This window comes from Odocoileus virginianus, chromosome 12 (assembly GCF_023699985.2).
Source record: "Odocoileus virginianus isolate 20LAN1187 ecotype Illinois chromosome 12, Ovbor_1.2, whole genome shotgun sequence".
Lineage (NCBI taxonomy): Eukaryota > Metazoa > Chordata > Mammalia > Artiodactyla > Cervidae > Odocoileus > Odocoileus virginianus.
The window spans coordinates 64,131,973-64,149,223 of NC_069685.1; the positions used below are offsets into that span (position 1 = coordinate 64,131,973).

The following is a 17,251-nucleotide window of genomic DNA, read 5'->3' on the forward strand; positions in this document are numbered from 1 at the left end:
GCTGCCCTCAGTTGCAGGCTCCTCTGGCTTCGTGGAGCCCGGGTGGTCGGGCAGCACCACGCGGCGGATGGCACTTCAGCGCACAGGCTTCTCAGGTGGGTCCCAGGGCAGCTGCTTGGGGTCCCCCTGGGCCAGGGGAGGCTGGAGGGGCTGGTGGTGACTGTCCTAAAAGCCAGCTGGGTCCAGCAGTGGAGCACCCTGCCCCCATCCACTGCAGGCTGGAAAGAAAACTAGGGGTGGGATGAGGAAGGGCTCCCCGAGGGGAGTCTGCCCTGGGCCCAGGCACCTGAGACCCAGGACCCCCAGAGTCTTGCAGACATGGGTCCAAGCCCCCAGTTTCCTTTTCATTGAAAGAACATCTGTCTGAGCGACTGCAGGGTGAGAAGCCCCACGCCAGGAGCTTTCCTTGGTCGCCTTGTATAAAGCTCCCCCCAGGACGGTGCCACCGTCGCTGAGGGTCAGAGAGGGGATGTGTCCTGCCCAGGACCCCACGGCCCGGGCGGGGCAGCGCTAGGCTTCCACCCCAGGCTTTGTGCTTGGGGAGACCCCAGGTCCCTTTGCCTGAGCTCAGCGTCCTGGTGTGCACAGGGTGATACCTGTCCTCACACGCAGGATCGTGGTGAAGACCAGAGAGACGCGCGTGTAGCGTGCTCGGCTGCTGCTGACACTGCTGTGAATAACGTCGGGGTGTCGCTGAGGAGGCCGGGGGGCTGGATGGTGGTTCTGGGGGAAGGCTCAGAGGGTGGCCTGGGGGTCCAGCGCAGTCTGGACTGTGTGGGGTCCCCAAAGCCAGCATACCACGGCCAGCCCTGCCCGGGGGAGGGGAAAGCAGCAGGCATTCCCTCCCCGCCCCACCCCGTTTGGGATGAGGAGTCGGGTCCCTGGTCCTGCCCTGGGAGAAACAGTCCCCTTGGAGGCTCGGGAGCCAAAGGACACCCGCAGGGCGTGGTCCACCCTGGACAGGCTGTGACTCTGTAGCCCCGTCCCTGCCCTGAGCTGTCTCATGGATTGGGGTCATCAGGTATCTGTCCCCTCCCTCCATCCTGCCCCCAGGAATCTGGGAGCCCCAACCCAGCCTGCTTCCTCTCCACAGGTTGTCTCAACTGCAGCAAAGTGTCGGAGCTGACAGAGCGGCTGAAGGTGCTGGAGGCCAAGGTGGGTGAGCACCTTGCCTGCCAGGCAGGCACCACCCTCCCCCCAGTGCCCGCCCTGGGAAGCCTGCTCACGGTCAGACAGCCTGCTCTCCCTCCAGGAGGCCCGTGAAGCTCTCCCAGCCCCAACCCCTCCCAGAGACTCCTAGACGCCCCCCAGAGCTTATAAATGAGTCCCCTCATTGCCCCAACACCTTCATCCTTTATCCCCCACCCTCACCACAATGCCATCTTCCCATTTCCAAAAAGCAAAAACATGTACTGCATGTCTCAAATTATCTCAAGATAAAAAGATTTTAACAACTAAAAAGTAAGACATCCTAAATTTAGAAACATGAAAAACTCAGAACCACAATCAACCTACCAGAAAACCATCGGCCTCGGTCGCCTATGCCCCCCAAAGAGAGCAACTGCCAACATCGAAGCATCTTTTCTTCCAGATTTTCTAAAGACATGTAGAGACTTTTAAACTTTATCTGTATATCCATCGCCTCCTCCTGGAATTTATCTTGAGATTAGATTCTAAGATGTTCACCCGAGTGTTAACTCTTCAGAGGGAGATTTGAAAACCCAACAACAGAAGGGGTGGTTGCCGACTGAGCGAACATGGCTCGGTGGAATGCTAGGCAGCCATGAACAATGCCTACATTTGCTAACATGGAAAGATGCCCCTGATGTATGACTATCAAATGGAAAACCCAAGTTTCTAAACAACATGGGGTAGAACCCCTGTTATGAGGTATGAACACCCCCAGAACCTCACCCTGCTCCCCAAGCTCCCTCCCAGGGAAAGCTGGCTTAAGGGGCAGCTCCGCTCAGTTCCAGGTTAGCCGCCCTCTGGGTAGGCACACACGGCCCTCACCTCCTACTTAGCAGGCAGTCTGGCCTTTCTTAAGCCCCGATCAGTGGCTCAGTGGACACTGTTGACCGTTCAGGCCCTTCCCGCCTCACTGAGTCCAAACAATGGTTTTTGTTTGTTTATGTTTTTTACTTTTTGGTTGCACCAAGAAGCACATGGCATCTTAGCTCCCTGACCAGGGGTGGAACCCGTGCCCCCTGCAGGGGGAGCACAGAGTCTTAACCACTGGACCCCCAGGGAAGTCTCCAAAAGTGGTTTTGTACACACCTCTGCACTTCTGTTTCATGACAGACCCTCCCGAATTTCCCTTCAAATTTCGTAAAAAATCCTTCCAACCTGTGGTGTTTTAAGACACCAAGAGAAATGCCATGTTATATATGCATGTAAATGTATTTAAATATACATACTCACATGCAGGTAAACACAGGAAAAAACTGCACAGCCTAGCAAACACGGGGACAGTCTCAGAAGCCAACGTGGGTGGCTGTGATAGCCTGTGATGCATTTCCTACAATGAATGTGATGAACTGTGCAGTCGGAAAACCACAGACACTTCTGATGAAGTTCTGGGCCCCTGTGAGCCTGGCCTCCAATCCAGGCTGGGTTCTGCTGGCCGCCTGGCCTCCCAGCTCCGCCTCCACGGGGCGAGCTGGCCTGTCCCTGGTGAGACGCTGGTCCCACCCCACCGTCCTCTTCCTCCACAGGTGGCGGTGCTGACTGTCACGGAGCGGGCAGTGCCCCCGACCCCAGCTGCCCCTGAGGACCCCGCCCCGCTCTGGGGTTCCCCAGCCGTCCAGGGCAGCCCCGGGGATGGAGGCCTCCGAGGTGAGTGGGTCAGTGGGGAACGCGCTCCTGCCTGGGAATGAGCTGCGGGGAGCCAGATTCCAGCCCGCGCTGCCGCTGGCTCCCAGCTTGACCCCCATGCGGGCCTCAGTCTTTCCAGCTCGCCAATGTGTCTCCAGGGGCCCCTGAGCACTGGGGTCCAGGGAGGCCCGGCAGCTGGTGGAGCTGGGGCAGAAACCCTGGGTAACACTAACCCCCGCCTAACCCCCCCCCCACCCCAGGGCTGCCGGGAAGCAGAGAAAACCAGAGGCCCCCTCTGCTCCCTCGAGATGGTAGGTGCTGGTGTGGGCGGGGCCGGGGCGGGGCTGAGCAAGGCCGGAGCTGTCCAGCTGTTGCCTTTTCTCCCCCCAGATCGAGTTGGTGCCCGGGGGCTTCCTGGGCCCGCTGGCCCCAAGGGAGACCCTGGCAGCCGGGGCCCGATGGGGATGAGAGGCCCACCAGGTGAGTGCCCACAGCACTGCCCCTTCTAGCAGTACCCCCTCGCAGGAGGGCCTGCCTTCCCACCCTGATGTAACAGAGGTGGCCTGGGCCTCTTTCCGCTCACCCATCTCCTGACTTACCCCTTTTCCAAAGGTGCCCGCCACCCCCCACCAACGCCTGGGCCCCCTGCAACCTGCTTTTGCATTCACTTGGCCCATCCACCTGCTATCCTATTCCCAGCTTGAAGCCGGACGCGTGGGGGTGGGTCGGACCAGACCCTGCCCTCCCGGGGTTCCCAGGCGAGGGAGGCCAGGGAGGGTGGGCCTGGGCAGAGGAGGAACAGCAGTGCCCCGCTCCACGGGACCATGGTTCTTGTGGGGGCCGTGGCTGCTATGGGAGCCCCAGGGAAGGAAGCCCAGACCCTGCCTGGGTGGGGTGGGGGGTGGGAAGGGCTTCCCAGTGGGAGCGACACCTTAGATGAGGCCTAGGATGACCTGAAATGCACGCCAGGCCGCATAAAGGGAGGACCAAGAGAGGGAGCAGCTCGTGCAAAAGCCTGGAAGAGAGAGGACATTCTGGAAATCAGCATCTGCTCAGCACCTACTGTGTACCAAGTGTCCACTGTCCTCATGACGGCTGGGGAGGCAGTGACGGGAGCTGCCCTGCTTGTGGCCCCTGGCACCCTCTGTACCCATTGCCCCAGGCGGCCCCCTCCCTCCCCCTTTCAGCCATCCCGAGCCTCCCTGCCTCCAGCACACCCACCAAACCCTGGTTCCATTGCAGGTCTGCAGGGCCCCCCAGGGAGCCCTGGCCAGGTGGGAGCTGTGGGCATCCCCGGAGAGAGGGGACCTCCAGGGCCCCCAGGCCCTCCTGGCCCCCCTGGGCCCCCAGCGCCTGTTGGACCACCCTACACCCGGATCTCCCAGCATGGTGAGTCGCTTGGGGTCACAGCAGGCCCAGCTGGCGGTGGGGTGAGGCTGGCGTGACCATCTGCTGGGCAGCTTCTGTATACCAGGCTTGCCCTTGGGCCACCCCTCCAATGGGCACCATTGTCAGGAAGACCAAGGGCCAGAGCGGGGAGATCACACAGCCAGGGCCCTAGAGGCTGGCTTCAGATCCTTGCAGCCTCCACAGCCTCTGCTGGGAACCACCGGCGTCAGGCCCTCCCACCAAGCCTCGGAGCTGGCCGGGATCCAGCCCACAGAGCTCCGGGAAGCTCAAGGCCTGGCAGCAGGACGTCAGCCCTGAACTCCCAAGGCCACAGCCCTGCCCCAGCGCTCAGAGAGGCCTGGCCCCTTCTGCCCAGCTGGATCCTGCCGTGCCTCCTCCTTCGAAGCCTGACCGGCATGCCTGCTGCTGGGGTCGGCGTTTAGAGTGCCAGGTTCAACCCCATCCGCATCATACCTTTGCTGTGAGACCAGGCACCATTCATTCGTTCCCCGCCCCCCACCAAGCCTCGGTTTCCTCATCTGTGCCATAGAGATTGTGACGGTGCTGGGTCCCAGGGCTCTATGACACCCGTGCACAGAAGCTGGGCACAAAGCCGGCGTCAAAGATGGTAGCTTCCTCGACTTCCCTGGAGGGCCAGGTGGCTGAGTCTCTGCACTCTCAGAGTGCGGAGGCCCAGCTTCAATCCCTGGTCAGGGAACTAGATCCCACATGCCACAGCTAAGATTTCGCACATGGCAACAAAGACCCAGTGTAGCCAAATAATTTCTTTTTTTATTGGTAGCATTCATTATTATTCCCATCAGACCTGTGACAGTCCAGGTTCAGAGAGGTAGAATCTTGCTGGATGTCAGCAGCTAGACTGTGGCAGTTAGAACCCAGGTCTCCCTGCAGCCTGGTCCTGTGTAACCTGCGCTTCCCCCACCACCCGCCTTGGCGCAGGTTACGGTGGCCCCAGCCACAGCCTAGGGACTGCCCCACAGGGGGCACAGCAGTTAAAGCTGGCTTGGCAGAAGAGACAGGTTGACTGTCTGCCTCACACCGCCCCGCGCAGCTCCGCCCTGCTTGCTCACCATCCTTTCTCCCCCAGGGGACCCGTTTCTGTCCAACACCTTCACTGAGACCAGCAGCCACTGGCCCCAGGGACCGGCTGGGCCCCCAGGCCCCCCAGGACCCATGGGTAAGTTGAGTCCAGGCCTGGGGTAAGGGGCAGGGCTGGCCGTGAGGAGGGCACTGAGGGTGGAACTTCCTGGTGCTGTACTGTTTTGAACCTGAGGACATGCTGTCTGATTCCAGGTCCTCCTGGACTTCCTGGTCCCATGGGGATTCCTGGGAGTCCTGGACATATGGTGAGCATTTCTCCAAGTTCTCCACTCATCTGTCCATCCACCCCTGACCCAACCCCCCCATCCACTCACCCTATCTACCCACCCACTCATCCATCCACCATCCATTCCTCTATCCTTCACTCATTCACTCGAGCCGCCATGGAGCACTTAATGTGCAAACTACTTTCCATGAATCTTATTCAGTCCACATGGTAAGGAACAGGTGTTGTTATCACCCAAGGACAAGAAAGGAGGTGGAGATTCTTGCCCTAGGGCTGTGGCCAGCACCTGGCAGCTTCCAGATCAAAGTGGGGACTGCCTGACTCCACCGTAGCTTGAACACTGACCTGTGTCAACTTCCCACTCCGGGCAGGCCGCCGGCTATGTGGTGAAGGGCCCAGAGGCCCAGACCAAGCTGGGGAACCCTCCCCTGCCCCTCTGCACCCCAAGTTCCTGCCCACTCCACCCTGCCCTGGCACAAGGCTGAGGCCCTGTCTTGTTGCTCAGGGACCCCCAGGCCCTACTGGACCCAAAGGAACCTCCGGCCACCCTGGAGAGAAGGGCGAGAGAGTGAGTACTGAGGAGGAGGTGGAGGATTCTGGGGAGTCCTGGGAGCCCCGGGTCAGACCCTCTGACAGCTCACTCCATTCCTCTCCTCCCTCCTGCAGGGACTGCGGGGGGAGCCTGGCCCCCAAGGCTCCATGGGGCAGCGGGTAAGTGACGCTGCTCAGCCGGCAGCACCTCTTCAGGAGCCCACAGGCCCAGACCCCAGCCATGGCTCCATCCCCTGGGGCCGAGCCCCCGACCCTCCCGGGCTGGTCCAGCGTGAGCTCCAGCTCCATCCTTGCCCCCATGTCAGGGTCCCAGCAGCCACCTCCGTCTCCCCCGCTCTGGCTCTGTGTCTCTGGACCTCTTTCTCCGTCTGCCCTTTGCGTGTCCTCCTCTCTGACTCTCCAGTTCTCTCTTTGTCTCTCCCACTCTGGTTGTGGATTTGTCTATTTCTCCCTTTAGTTTGTCTTCCGTAGTGGTTCATACAGTAAAGAGTCTGCCTGCAGTGCAGCAGACCCGGGTTCCATCCCTGGTCGGGAAGATCCCCTGGAGAAGGAAATGGCAACCCACTCAAGTATTCTTGCCTGGAAAATTCCATGGATGGAGGAGCCTGGCAGGCTATAGTCCACGGGGTCGCAAAGATTCGGACACGACTGAGCAACTTCACTCCCTTTAGTTTGGTCAATTTATGCTTCATATTTTTTTTTTAATTTATTTATTTGGCTATGCCCGGGCTTAGTTGCGGCCTGTGGGATCTAGTCCCCTGACCAGGGATGGAACCCAGGCCCTCTGCATTGGGAACAGTCTCAGCCACTGGACCACCAGGGAAGTCCTTGCTTCATGTATTTTGAAGCTTTGTTATTAGATGCATACTCAGTCAAGATTTTAATGTCCTCTTGGTCCTTTTATCTTTATGAAATGAATATCTTTCTCTTTGATAACACTTCTTGTCTTGAATTCTACTTTGTTTGATATTAAAATAGCCACTCAAGCTTTTTTTATGCTTGCTGTCTGCATGGTATGTGTCTTCCAATCCTTTTACTTTCAACGTATTTGTGTCCTATTTAAAGTACATCTTGTAAAAAAGACGTGTACTTGTGCCTTACTCTTTGAAACAGTCTGACTATTGAGTTCATTACATTTAATGGTATGTATCCCTACTGATATGCGGGAGGCCTGGGTTCAATCCCTGGGTCGGGAAGATCCCCTGGAGAAGGGCATGGCAGCCCACTCCAGTATTCTTGCCTGGAGAATCCCATGGACAGAGGCGCCTGGCAGGCTACAGTCCACGGGGTCACAGAGCGTCGGACTCGGCTGAGCGACTGAGCACACATCTCATCGCTACTGATACGGTTTGGTTTAAGTCAACCATCTTGCTGCTTGTGTTCGTTTCTCCAGTCTCTCCTTGACTTCTTTTTTCCCTCTTCTTTTCCTGTCTTCTTTTGGATTGAGAATTGTTTACAACTCTGTGTTATCTCCGCTAATGATGTTTTTATTATACCTCTTTGTGTTATTCTTCTGTGGTTGCTCTAAAGATAACAAAATGTGTCCTTGACTTAGCACCATTTACTTGAATTACGATACCTTTCCGTGTATAAGTAAGAACATCACAAATGTTCAATTCACCCCCTTCTGTCCTTGTGCTGTTGCTGTCACGTATCACACTTCTGTATTTGTTTTAAGCCCGCAATACACTGTCGCTATTGCTTTAAACAACCAGTTGACTTTTAAAGAAGTTTAAAAAATGAAAAAAAAAGTATTTTGCATCTAATGATGTGTTTGTCATCTCTGATACTCTCCATACCTTCCTTTAGATTTGGATTTTCATACAGTATCATCTCTCTTCAGCCTAAAGAACATCCTTTAGCCTTTCTTGGAATGTGTGTCTGCTGGCAACAAATCCTCACTGCTGTTGTTTATCTAAAACTGTCTCTATTTAACCTTAATCTTTGGAAGTTATTTTCACTGGCTATGAAATGATAGGTTGGCAGTTTCCTCCCCCTTTAGTACTGTAAATATATTGTTCCGTGGTCTTCTGGTTTACGTAGACCATTATAATTTCTCATGAGAAACTGGCTGTTGTTCCTACTGTTTTTCCCCAGTGCATAATATGTCTTTTTTTTCCTTTGGCATTTAAGACTTTTCTCTTTACCCTTGGTTTTCATCAGATTGATCGTGGTGTGGTTGGGTGTGATTTTTTTGTGTTTATTCTGCTTTGGGTTGGCTGAAATTCCTGGATCTGTAAGGTTTCTGGGTCTTGCTTTTGTTGGTTATTTTGTTTAGTGAATACAGTTCTTTTTTACAGCATTTTTTTCAGTTCACAGCAAAATAGAGTAGAAAGTACAGAGAGTTCCCATATTGTCCCTGTCCCCACACGTGGATAGCCTCTCCCACCACCAACATCTCACATCACAGTGATTCGATGCAGTTGATGAACCCAGATTGTCATGTCATTATCACCCAAAGTCCATAGTTTACATTAGGGTTCATTCTTGGTGTTGTACAGTCTAAAGATATTGTTAGATGTATCATGATATTTATACACCATCATAGTATCATATAGAATATTTCACTGCCCTTAAAATCCTCTATGCTTTGCCTACTTATCCCTCCCTCCCCTATAACACCTGGCAACCACTAATCTTTTAACCTTCTCATATGTTTTTGCTTTTTCTAAAATGTCATATAGCTGGAATCATGTGGTATGTAACCTTTTCAGATTGGCCTCTTTCACTTAGTAATATATATTACAAGTTCTAGCTTGTCTTTTCATGGATTGATAGCTCCTTTTAATTCTCTTGGTCTGAATAATATTACTTCATATGTGCCACAGTTCATTTATCCATTCACCTACTGAAGGACATCTTGGTTGCTTCCAAGTTTTGGCAATAGTGAATAAAGCTGCTATAAACATCTAGGTGTAGGTCTTTGTGTGGATGTAAGTTTTCAGTTACTTTGGTTAAATATCAATGAATGCAACTGCTGGATCATATGATAAAAGTAAGTTTAGTTTTATGAGAAATGTTTTCTTATAAGAAACACTGTGTGTATGTATGTGTGTTGAGAATACTTGAGATAGACTCTTAGCAAATTTCAATTCATTCTGGTCACCATACTATATATTAGATCCTTAGGTTAGAATTTAGTCATCCGGGAGCTCCCTGGTAGTCCAGCAATTAGGATTCAGCACTTTCACTGCCACGTCCCAGGATCAGTCTCTAGTTGAGGGAATGAGATCCCTCCATCCCCATGGCTCAGCCAAAAGAGAAAAAAAAAAAACTTAGTCATCTTATAACTAAAAGTTTGTATCCTTTCACCAACCTTTTCCATTCCCTCCCTCCCCCAAACCCAGTCCCTGGCAACCACCGTCCTACTGTTTCTCTGACTTTAATGTTTTTGGTTGTTTTTCGGATTCCACACATAAGTGACACCATACGGTGTTTGTCTTCCTCAGTCTGGCCTATTTTGCTTAGCATAATGCCCTCCACATTCATCCATGTTGTCACAAATAGCAGGATTTTCCCTCGCTTTTAAAGGCTGAATAATATTCCATTGTGTGTGTGTGTGTGTGTGTGTGTGTGTGTGTGTATAGATACTGCACATTGTATTTATCCATTCATCCATTGGTGGATGCAGGTTCTTTCCATATCCTGGCCGTCATGAATAATACTGCAGTGAACGTACCTCTTCAAGACAGTGGTTTCCTTTTCTTTGGATGGATACCCTACTGTTAATTTCTTGAGGAACCTCCATACTGTTTTCCATAATGGTTGAAATTTACATTTTACATTTCCAGTTTACATTTCCACTAGCAGTATTCAAAGGCTCCCCTTTTTCTGAATTCTCACCAGCATTCATTATCTCTCATCTTCTTGAAAACAGATGTCCAGGCAGGTGCCTTTTCCTGATGACTAGTGATGTCCAGCATCTTTTCACCCATTGGCCACTTATATGTCTTCTTTGCAAAACTGTCTATCCATGTCCTTTGCCCATTTTTAAATTGGCTTATTTAGGGTTTTGCTATTGAGTTGTATAAGTTCCTTATATGTTTCAGATATTAACTCCTTATCGGATATGTCATTTGCACATATTTTCTCTGATTTCATAGGTTGCCTTTTCATTTTGTTGATGGTTTCCTTTCCTGTGCAAGAACTTTTTAAATTAGGTTGTCTTCTTCCTGTTGGATTTTTAAGAGTTCTTTGTATTTTTTGGATATACAAAGATATACCTTCATACACCTTTATCAGGTATGCCTGTGTCTTCAGTCGCTTCAGTTGTGTCCAACTCTTGGCAGCCCCGTGGACTGTAGCACACCAGGCCCCTCTGTCCATGGGGATTCTCCAGTTAAGAATACTGGAGTGGGTTGCCGTGCCCTCCTCCAGGGGATCTTCCCTTCCCAGGAATCAAACCAGCCTCTCTTTTGTCTCCTGCATTGGCAGGCGGGTTCTTTACCACTAGCACCGCCTGGGAAGCCCTTATCAGGTATATCTTTTGCTTCTAATTACCTTGACACTCGCTTTTGCAGAATAGAAGTTTGTAGTTTTAATGAAGTCTAGCTTATCAATGATTCCTTTCATGGATTGTGCTTCTGGCATTGTATTTAAAAAGCCATCATCAAACTCAAGGTCATCTAGGTTTTCTTCTATGTTATCTTCTAGGAATCTTATAGTTTTGCATTTTACATTTAGGTCTGTGATACATTTTGAGTTGATTTTTGTTGAGAATATGAGATCTGTGTCTAGATTCATGTTTTTGCATTTTTTAACCAGTTTTTTTTTAATTAGTTAATTAATTAGACTGATCTTAATTGTGGTCCATGGGCTCTTCCATCTTTGTTGCAGCATGCAGGACCTTTAGTTGCAGCATGCAAACTCTGAGTCGCTGCATGTGAGATCTGGCTCCCTGACCAGGGATTGAACCTGGCCCCCTGCATTGGGAGTATGGAATCTTAGCCACTGGACCACCAGGGAAGCTCCTATCTTTGTTCCATTGTGTTGCCTTTGCTCCTTTGTCAAAGCTCAGTCGACAGTATTTATCTGATTCCGTTTCTGGGCTATCTATTCTATTCCATTGACCTATTTAACTGTTAGCCAATACCACATTGTCTTGACTACTGTACCTTTACAGTTAAGTTTTCTTTTGAGCACTGTTTTCAGTCTCTCATCAATTTTTATTCTCATGTAGTTCAGAGTATGTTAAAATTTCTCTTGAGATTTATTCTTTGGCCCGTGTGTCATTTAGAAATCTGTTTAATCTCCAAGTATCGGGGAGTTTCTAATTATTTTTTTCTTTTCTTTTTGCCTGTGCCATGTGGCACACGGGATCTTAGTTCCCCAACCAGGGATGGAATGCACGCCTCCTGTAGTGCAAGTGCGGAGTCCTAACCACTGGACTGTCAGGGAAATCCCTCCAGTTATCTTTTGTTAGGGATTTCCAGTTTAATCCCACTATGGTCTAAGAGCATATATTGTATGATGCTGGAAAGTGAAAGTGAAAGTCGCTCACTTGTGCCTGACTCTTTGCAACCCCATGGACTATACGGTCCATGGGATTCTCCAGACCAGAATACTGGAGTGGGTAGCCTTTCCCTTCTCCAGGGGATCTTCCCAAACCAGGGATAGAACCAGGGTCCCCTGCATTGCAGGCAGATTCTTTACCAACTATCAGGGAAGCCCAATGTATGATGTTTATTCTTTTTAATTTGTTGAGATATATTTTATGGGCCAGAATGTGGTGTGCCTTGGTGAATGTTCCATGTGAGCTAGAGAAGAATGAAAAATATTTTAATTAATTGATTGATTTTTATTTTTGGTTGCGCTGGGTCTCTGTGGTTGTGCGAGCTTTTCTCTAGTTGCAGCGAGCGGGGCTGCCCTTCACTGCAGTGCACAGGCCTCTCGCTGCAGTGGCCTCTCTCGTGGGGCACAGGCTCTGGGCGCACGGGCTTCAGTAGCTGTGCCTGTTGGTCTCTAGAACACGCTGGTGTCAGCGGTTGCGCTGCATGGACTTAGTTGCTCCACGGTACGTGGGGTCTTCCCGGACTAGGGATTGAACCTGTGTCCCCTGCATTGGCAGGCGGATTCTCATCTACTGTACCAAAATACTTTTAACAGGAAAAATCTAAATAATATTGGATCTTAGGCCCATGTGTTCAAAACAAAAAGCTTAAGAAACAGAACTGGTCAGCACCTTTGACTCTCCCACATGCTCCTCCCCTGTCACGCTGTCCTTCCCTTAAAGATGCTTTCAGGGAGCATGAAATCCTGGCCAGCAGACTGAGGAGCCTATGACTGGAGGTAGCGTTCTCGTGATTTTTTTCCTGTTCTAGGTAGAACTTCAGGGAAGGTGTGATCTGGGAGACTAAAGGCTGAAATTCCGTTGGATTTGTATTTCTGGACCATGGTCTCTGATACCAGCAAGAAGGGCCTTTGCTGGGGTAGGAGTATTTATTAAGAGGCCTGGAAGAATGTGGTTGTCCCTAGCTAACTGACCTTATAAAGAGGGCCTTCAGCTGAATTCTAGTGTTTCTCTTTGGCTTTTAGAATTTCCATTTCTCTGCTTATATTAGCCATCTGTTCTTAAATGTTGTCTATTTTTCCCATGAAAGCCCTTGGTATTAATCATAGCAGTTTTCCTTCTGTGTATTTGCATTTTTTTAAAGCCTATCTGATAATTCCAACATACATAGCCTATCTGACTCCAGTTATGATATTTATTCAGCCTCTTAAAACTGTGTTTTTTGCCTTGTAGTACGTCTTGTAATTTTTTTTGTTGAAAGGTAGATATGATGTGGGCTTCCCAGGTGGCTCAGTGGTGAAGAATCCACCTGCAATGCAGGAGACATGGTTTGATCCCTGGGTCGGGTGGATCTCCTGGAGGAGGGAAATGGCTACCCACTCCAGTACTCTTGCTTGTGAAATCCCAGGACAGAGGATCCTGGCGGGTTATAGTCCACGGGGTCGCAGAAGAGTCAGATACAACTTAGCGACTAAACAGCAACAAGCCTCTGCAGCAAGCAGGCCTTTAGTAAGGCAGTGGTGAGGGGTCGGGAGGAAGTGCTCTGTGGTTGTATTGTTAGGTCTCAGGGTTTTGTTGAGCCTGTGCCCCTGGGCGGTGAACCTCACAAGTGCTTCTCAATTTTATTTTGGTTTCTCCCCTTTACGTGGAACAAGATGGCCAGAGCGGGCTGGAATTGGGGTAGTTCCCTTCTCCCATGTTAAAGGCTAAAATTGGCTAAAGATGGGTATTTCCCTACTCCCATGTTAATCAGGGAGAGATAAGACCAGCCAGTTAGGCTCTGGAAAAGTAGTTTCTCCTTTGGGCAGGCCTTGTTAAGAAGAACTGAATGCTCTGGGGTGTTTCAAGATGGTTCCTCTCCCCTCTCCCCGAAAAAAAAAAAAAAAAAAAACAGGAGGAGATTTTTCTCCAGGGTTCATTGTGAGGACCAGCTAGAGCTCCTGGAGGTAAAACTCATGAATGTGTCTGCCACCCCACCAACTCCACTCTCAGCCCCACCCAGAGACTGGGTCCCCTGGAATTTTCAGCTCTGGGACTTGTCCACACTGAGCCTCCAGCATTTTGGCAATTACTTTTAGGTTTCACCAGCCTGGCACTGGGTTCCCAGGAAGGCTCTTGCTCCACTCAGCTGCGGCCCGCCTGTCTGTCTGTCTCTGCAGCTTGGGATGGGGGTGGGGAGGTGTAGGCAGCAGCTTGCCCGGTGACCTTACATCTTTGATGGCTCGAAGAAGAACTGTTGATTTTTCAGTTTGTTCAGCTTCTTACTTATTGTGAGGACAGAATGGCGACTTCTAAGCTCTTTATATGCTGGACCAGAAACCAGAAATCTGTTTCGTTTTGATTTTCAATCACACTTAGAAAAAAAATAACTGGTTGATGTATCTTCAAATGTTTTTTCTGTTTCTGCCCTCGCTTCCTTCCTCTGGGACTCAAGTTATGCTTAAGTGAGGCTCCCGTGAGTCACTGAGGCTCTGTCAATTTTTTAAAACAATCTTTCCTCTCCTTGTGCTTCAGTTAGAATTGTTGCGTTGACCCGTTGTCAAGTTAATTGATTCTCTCTTCTGTTATGGCCCATTTTCAGTTAATCCCAGCTAGTGAATTTTTTATTTCAAATATTATTTTCATTTCTAGGATTTCCATTTGATTCTTCTTTATAATTTTCACATCCCTTCTGAAATTTGCTATCTTATCACCCATTATATCAGTTCCACTAGATTCTTTAACATATTTGTCACGGATTTTTTTAAATTTAAAAATGATTTTATTCTATTTTATCAAAAAATTTTAAACTTAATACAATTTTTAAAGGTTACTTTCCATTTATAGTTATTACAAAATATTGGCTATATTCGCTGTGTTTTACAATACATTCTTAAGCCTATTTTACACCCAATAGTTTGTGTCACAGATATTTTCAACTCCATGTCTAGTAATTCAAATATCTGGGTTGCCTATGGATCTGTTTCTACAGACTGATTTTTCTGTTGAGGATGGGTCACATTTTTCGGTTTCTTCACATGTCTAATAATTTTGTATTGCATATTGGACAATATAGATGTCATAGTGAAGATAATCATCCTCTGGTGAGTGTTGACTTTTGCTCTAGTGAGGGCGAGCCCTCAGCTCCGTGACTTTAGGACGGGCAGTTCGCGGACCATCCAAGGATCAGAGGAGAGAGTCTCTACTCTTTGCTTCACTGCTGTGGCTCTCTGCTTTCCAGTATCTTCCCCTCAATTTCCTCCTCCTTTGGCGGTCTCAACCCCAGCCTCTGACTCCTCAGGCCAGGAAGACCAAAGCTTCCCGCTTGAGCCATTTGCCAGGCAGAGGGGCCTGGGATGAGCCCTCGGAGGAAAAACCATAAAAGTGTGGATGTTATCCAGTGTGGTTCCATTCTTTCTAAGGTCAGATATCCTTCAGTTACTGGCTATTCTTTATCACTTTCCATTGCCTTCAAACAATTGGGTTTTTTTGCATTTTTATCTTGTGTTAGTCCAAACAAGCTACTCCCTATCTCTGTCCGTCTCAGCCTAGTTCAGCCTCTCTCTCTCGCCCCACAACCTCCAAGCCCTCTTTCCTTCCCTCTCTCACTGCTCCTACCTCTGTCTCTCCTCGCAGGGAGAACCTGGCCCCAAAGGAGACCCTGGTGAGAGGAGCCACTGGGTAAGCCCCAGCCCAGCGCTGCCGTCCCGCTGCCCCCTGCCCTGGACACCAGGAGATTATACGGGGGTGGGGGCAGCCCACCCAAATTCCCTTTGCAACCTGGTCTCCCGGGCAGAGCCTTGCCAGTTCTCAGCCCCTGCCCCCTCCCCGCAGCCTGCCCCTCCCCTGTGGGCAGGGCCGGCCTTACCAGCAGACCCACACTCTCTGTCTTCGCCCTGTTTCTGTCTTCTCTCTGCGGCCTTTGCAGGCCGGGTGACCCCGCCGCTTCCTCCTGGGCAGTTTGGGCTGACCCAGTCAAGACTGCATGCCCTGCCCCCATAGCCCTTCCCAGCAAGGGCTTTGGCTTCTGCTCCCCTGTCTGCAAAAGAAAGGGAAGCAGGAAAACAACATCCACACAGAAGAGGGGGCCAGAAGGCCTTAGGAAAGCCGTGGAGCACAGGAAGGGAAGTGCAGAAAAGCCGAGGTACACAGGAGCCCTTTGGGAAAAGGGATGGGGCACTGGACACCACCGAACACATTGGAAATGGTGAATCATAGGAAGGGAGGCCTGGAAACCATCATGGACCCAGTGTACATGGTGAATGAAGTCAAGGGACCTAGATCCATTGTACCCAGAAGATGTACAATTAACATGAGGTCCTCAACACCATCACATCCACAGGAAACCCATGAGGAGGGGAAGGAGAGGCCTAGAAACTGTCATACGCACCAGAGAACCATGGAAAATGAAATAAGGAAATCTAGAAACCACTGTACACAAAGCAAGCCTAGAAACCGTCACATGCACAGAAGACATAGAATAAATGGGAAAGGGCACCTAGAAGCCTTCACCGTCACGAGAGGGAGTTGCAGTGAATGAATTTCAGGGCCTAGAAATCACCGCCCCCCACCAGGAAACATGGAGGAAGCGCCAGAAGCCCCACAATGCAGGGACCTGGAAACCACCACTGCCATAGGAGGCATTTGGAAAGTGGACGTTTGGGATGGGGGCAGACAGGAGAGGCCATTGGGGCATTCTTCTGGAGGCTGGCATTGTGCCCCCTCCCTCCCCCGCCCCCCTCCTGGTGCAGTCTGGCTGGGACGCCCTACTTCCTGGCAGGCCCTAGTTAATGAAGACAGGGGAGCACCCAGCACCTGCCCCGCCCTCTCTGCTCCTGACTGTGGGTCAGTGATGGATACAGCCGTGGGAGCCGCCCCCCCCATGCACGAGCCCTCCCCTGTGTCTTCCCATGACGCGTGGGGTCCTGCTACCTCTCTATCAAGCCTCTCCCAGCCCCTCACCGCCACCCTACTCGCTTCCCCACCTTCCACCCCCTAGTGGCTCCAGAGTCTCTTAAGCATACTGTCAGCATCAGCATGAGCTGGGCTGGGGGTCAGCTAGACCCAGGAGACCCCAGCCTTCCGGCCCCCTTCACTGGCTTCTTCAGAGGCCTGGGGGAGGTGGGAGAGGTGGGATGAAGGCTGAATTAGGCTGGGCAGCCCCATCCCTTTATGGGGGACCCAACAGGAAAACAGATGCCTGAGATCTCTCAGAACAGACCTCAAACTCAGAACCACCTTTGGGAGGGACTCCCACCGCCATGAGGTAGCAGGGTCCCTGCCCATCCACCTGCCTTCCCCTCACCCACCTACCTGCTTTTCTGTCCCTGCTTGCTGCCTGCCTGGGAGGGGACCTGCTGGGCTGGGGGCTGCATGAGGCTCTGGGGGCTGGGGGGCCAGCTCTGTTGGGGGCAGGTGGGGATGAGGTCTGCGTGGGGAAGGGCTCCTGTTCCCACACTCACCTACTAGTCCCCACTTGGTGAAGTGCTTGCAGACATTGACCTGGCTGTGGCTCAGCAGTGACACCCAGTGGTCATGAGGATGCACTGCAGGCACTGGCCCATCCAGACCAAAGCCCATACCCCTCATTCAGATAGGGAAAGCTGAGGTCCAACTCCACAGAGTGAATTGTTGGCAGAGCTGGAACTGAAGCCCAGGCT

At 51.1% G+C, this 17,251-nt stretch overlaps 1 protein-coding gene across 7 annotated transcripts in view; it reads left to right on the plus strand.

Annotated features, from left to right (window-relative positions):
- Positions 1–17,251, plus strand: part of EMID1 (EMI domain containing 1) — a 38,832-nt gene that overhangs the window by 14,092 nt on the left and 7,489 nt on the right. For all 7 annotated transcript variants that reach the window (XM_070475529.1, XM_070475528.1, XM_070475533.1 and 4 more), the window contains 11 exons: positions 12–95; positions 1,094–1,155; positions 2,715–2,835; positions 3,075–3,125; positions 3,205–3,294; positions 4,057–4,203; positions 5,312–5,401; positions 5,518–5,570; positions 6,057–6,119; positions 6,218–6,262; positions 15,228–15,272. In XM_070475529.1, coding sequence (XP_070331630.1) covers positions 12–95; positions 1,094–1,155; positions 2,715–2,835; positions 3,075–3,125; positions 3,205–3,294; positions 4,057–4,203; positions 5,312–5,401; positions 5,518–5,570; positions 6,057–6,119; positions 6,218–6,262; positions 15,228–15,272 — 851 coding nt within the window. The remainder of the gene's footprint in view (positions 1–11; positions 96–1,093; positions 1,156–2,714; positions 2,836–3,074; positions 3,126–3,204; positions 3,295–4,056; positions 4,204–5,311; positions 5,402–5,517; positions 5,571–6,056; positions 6,120–6,217; positions 6,263–15,227; positions 15,273–17,251) is intronic.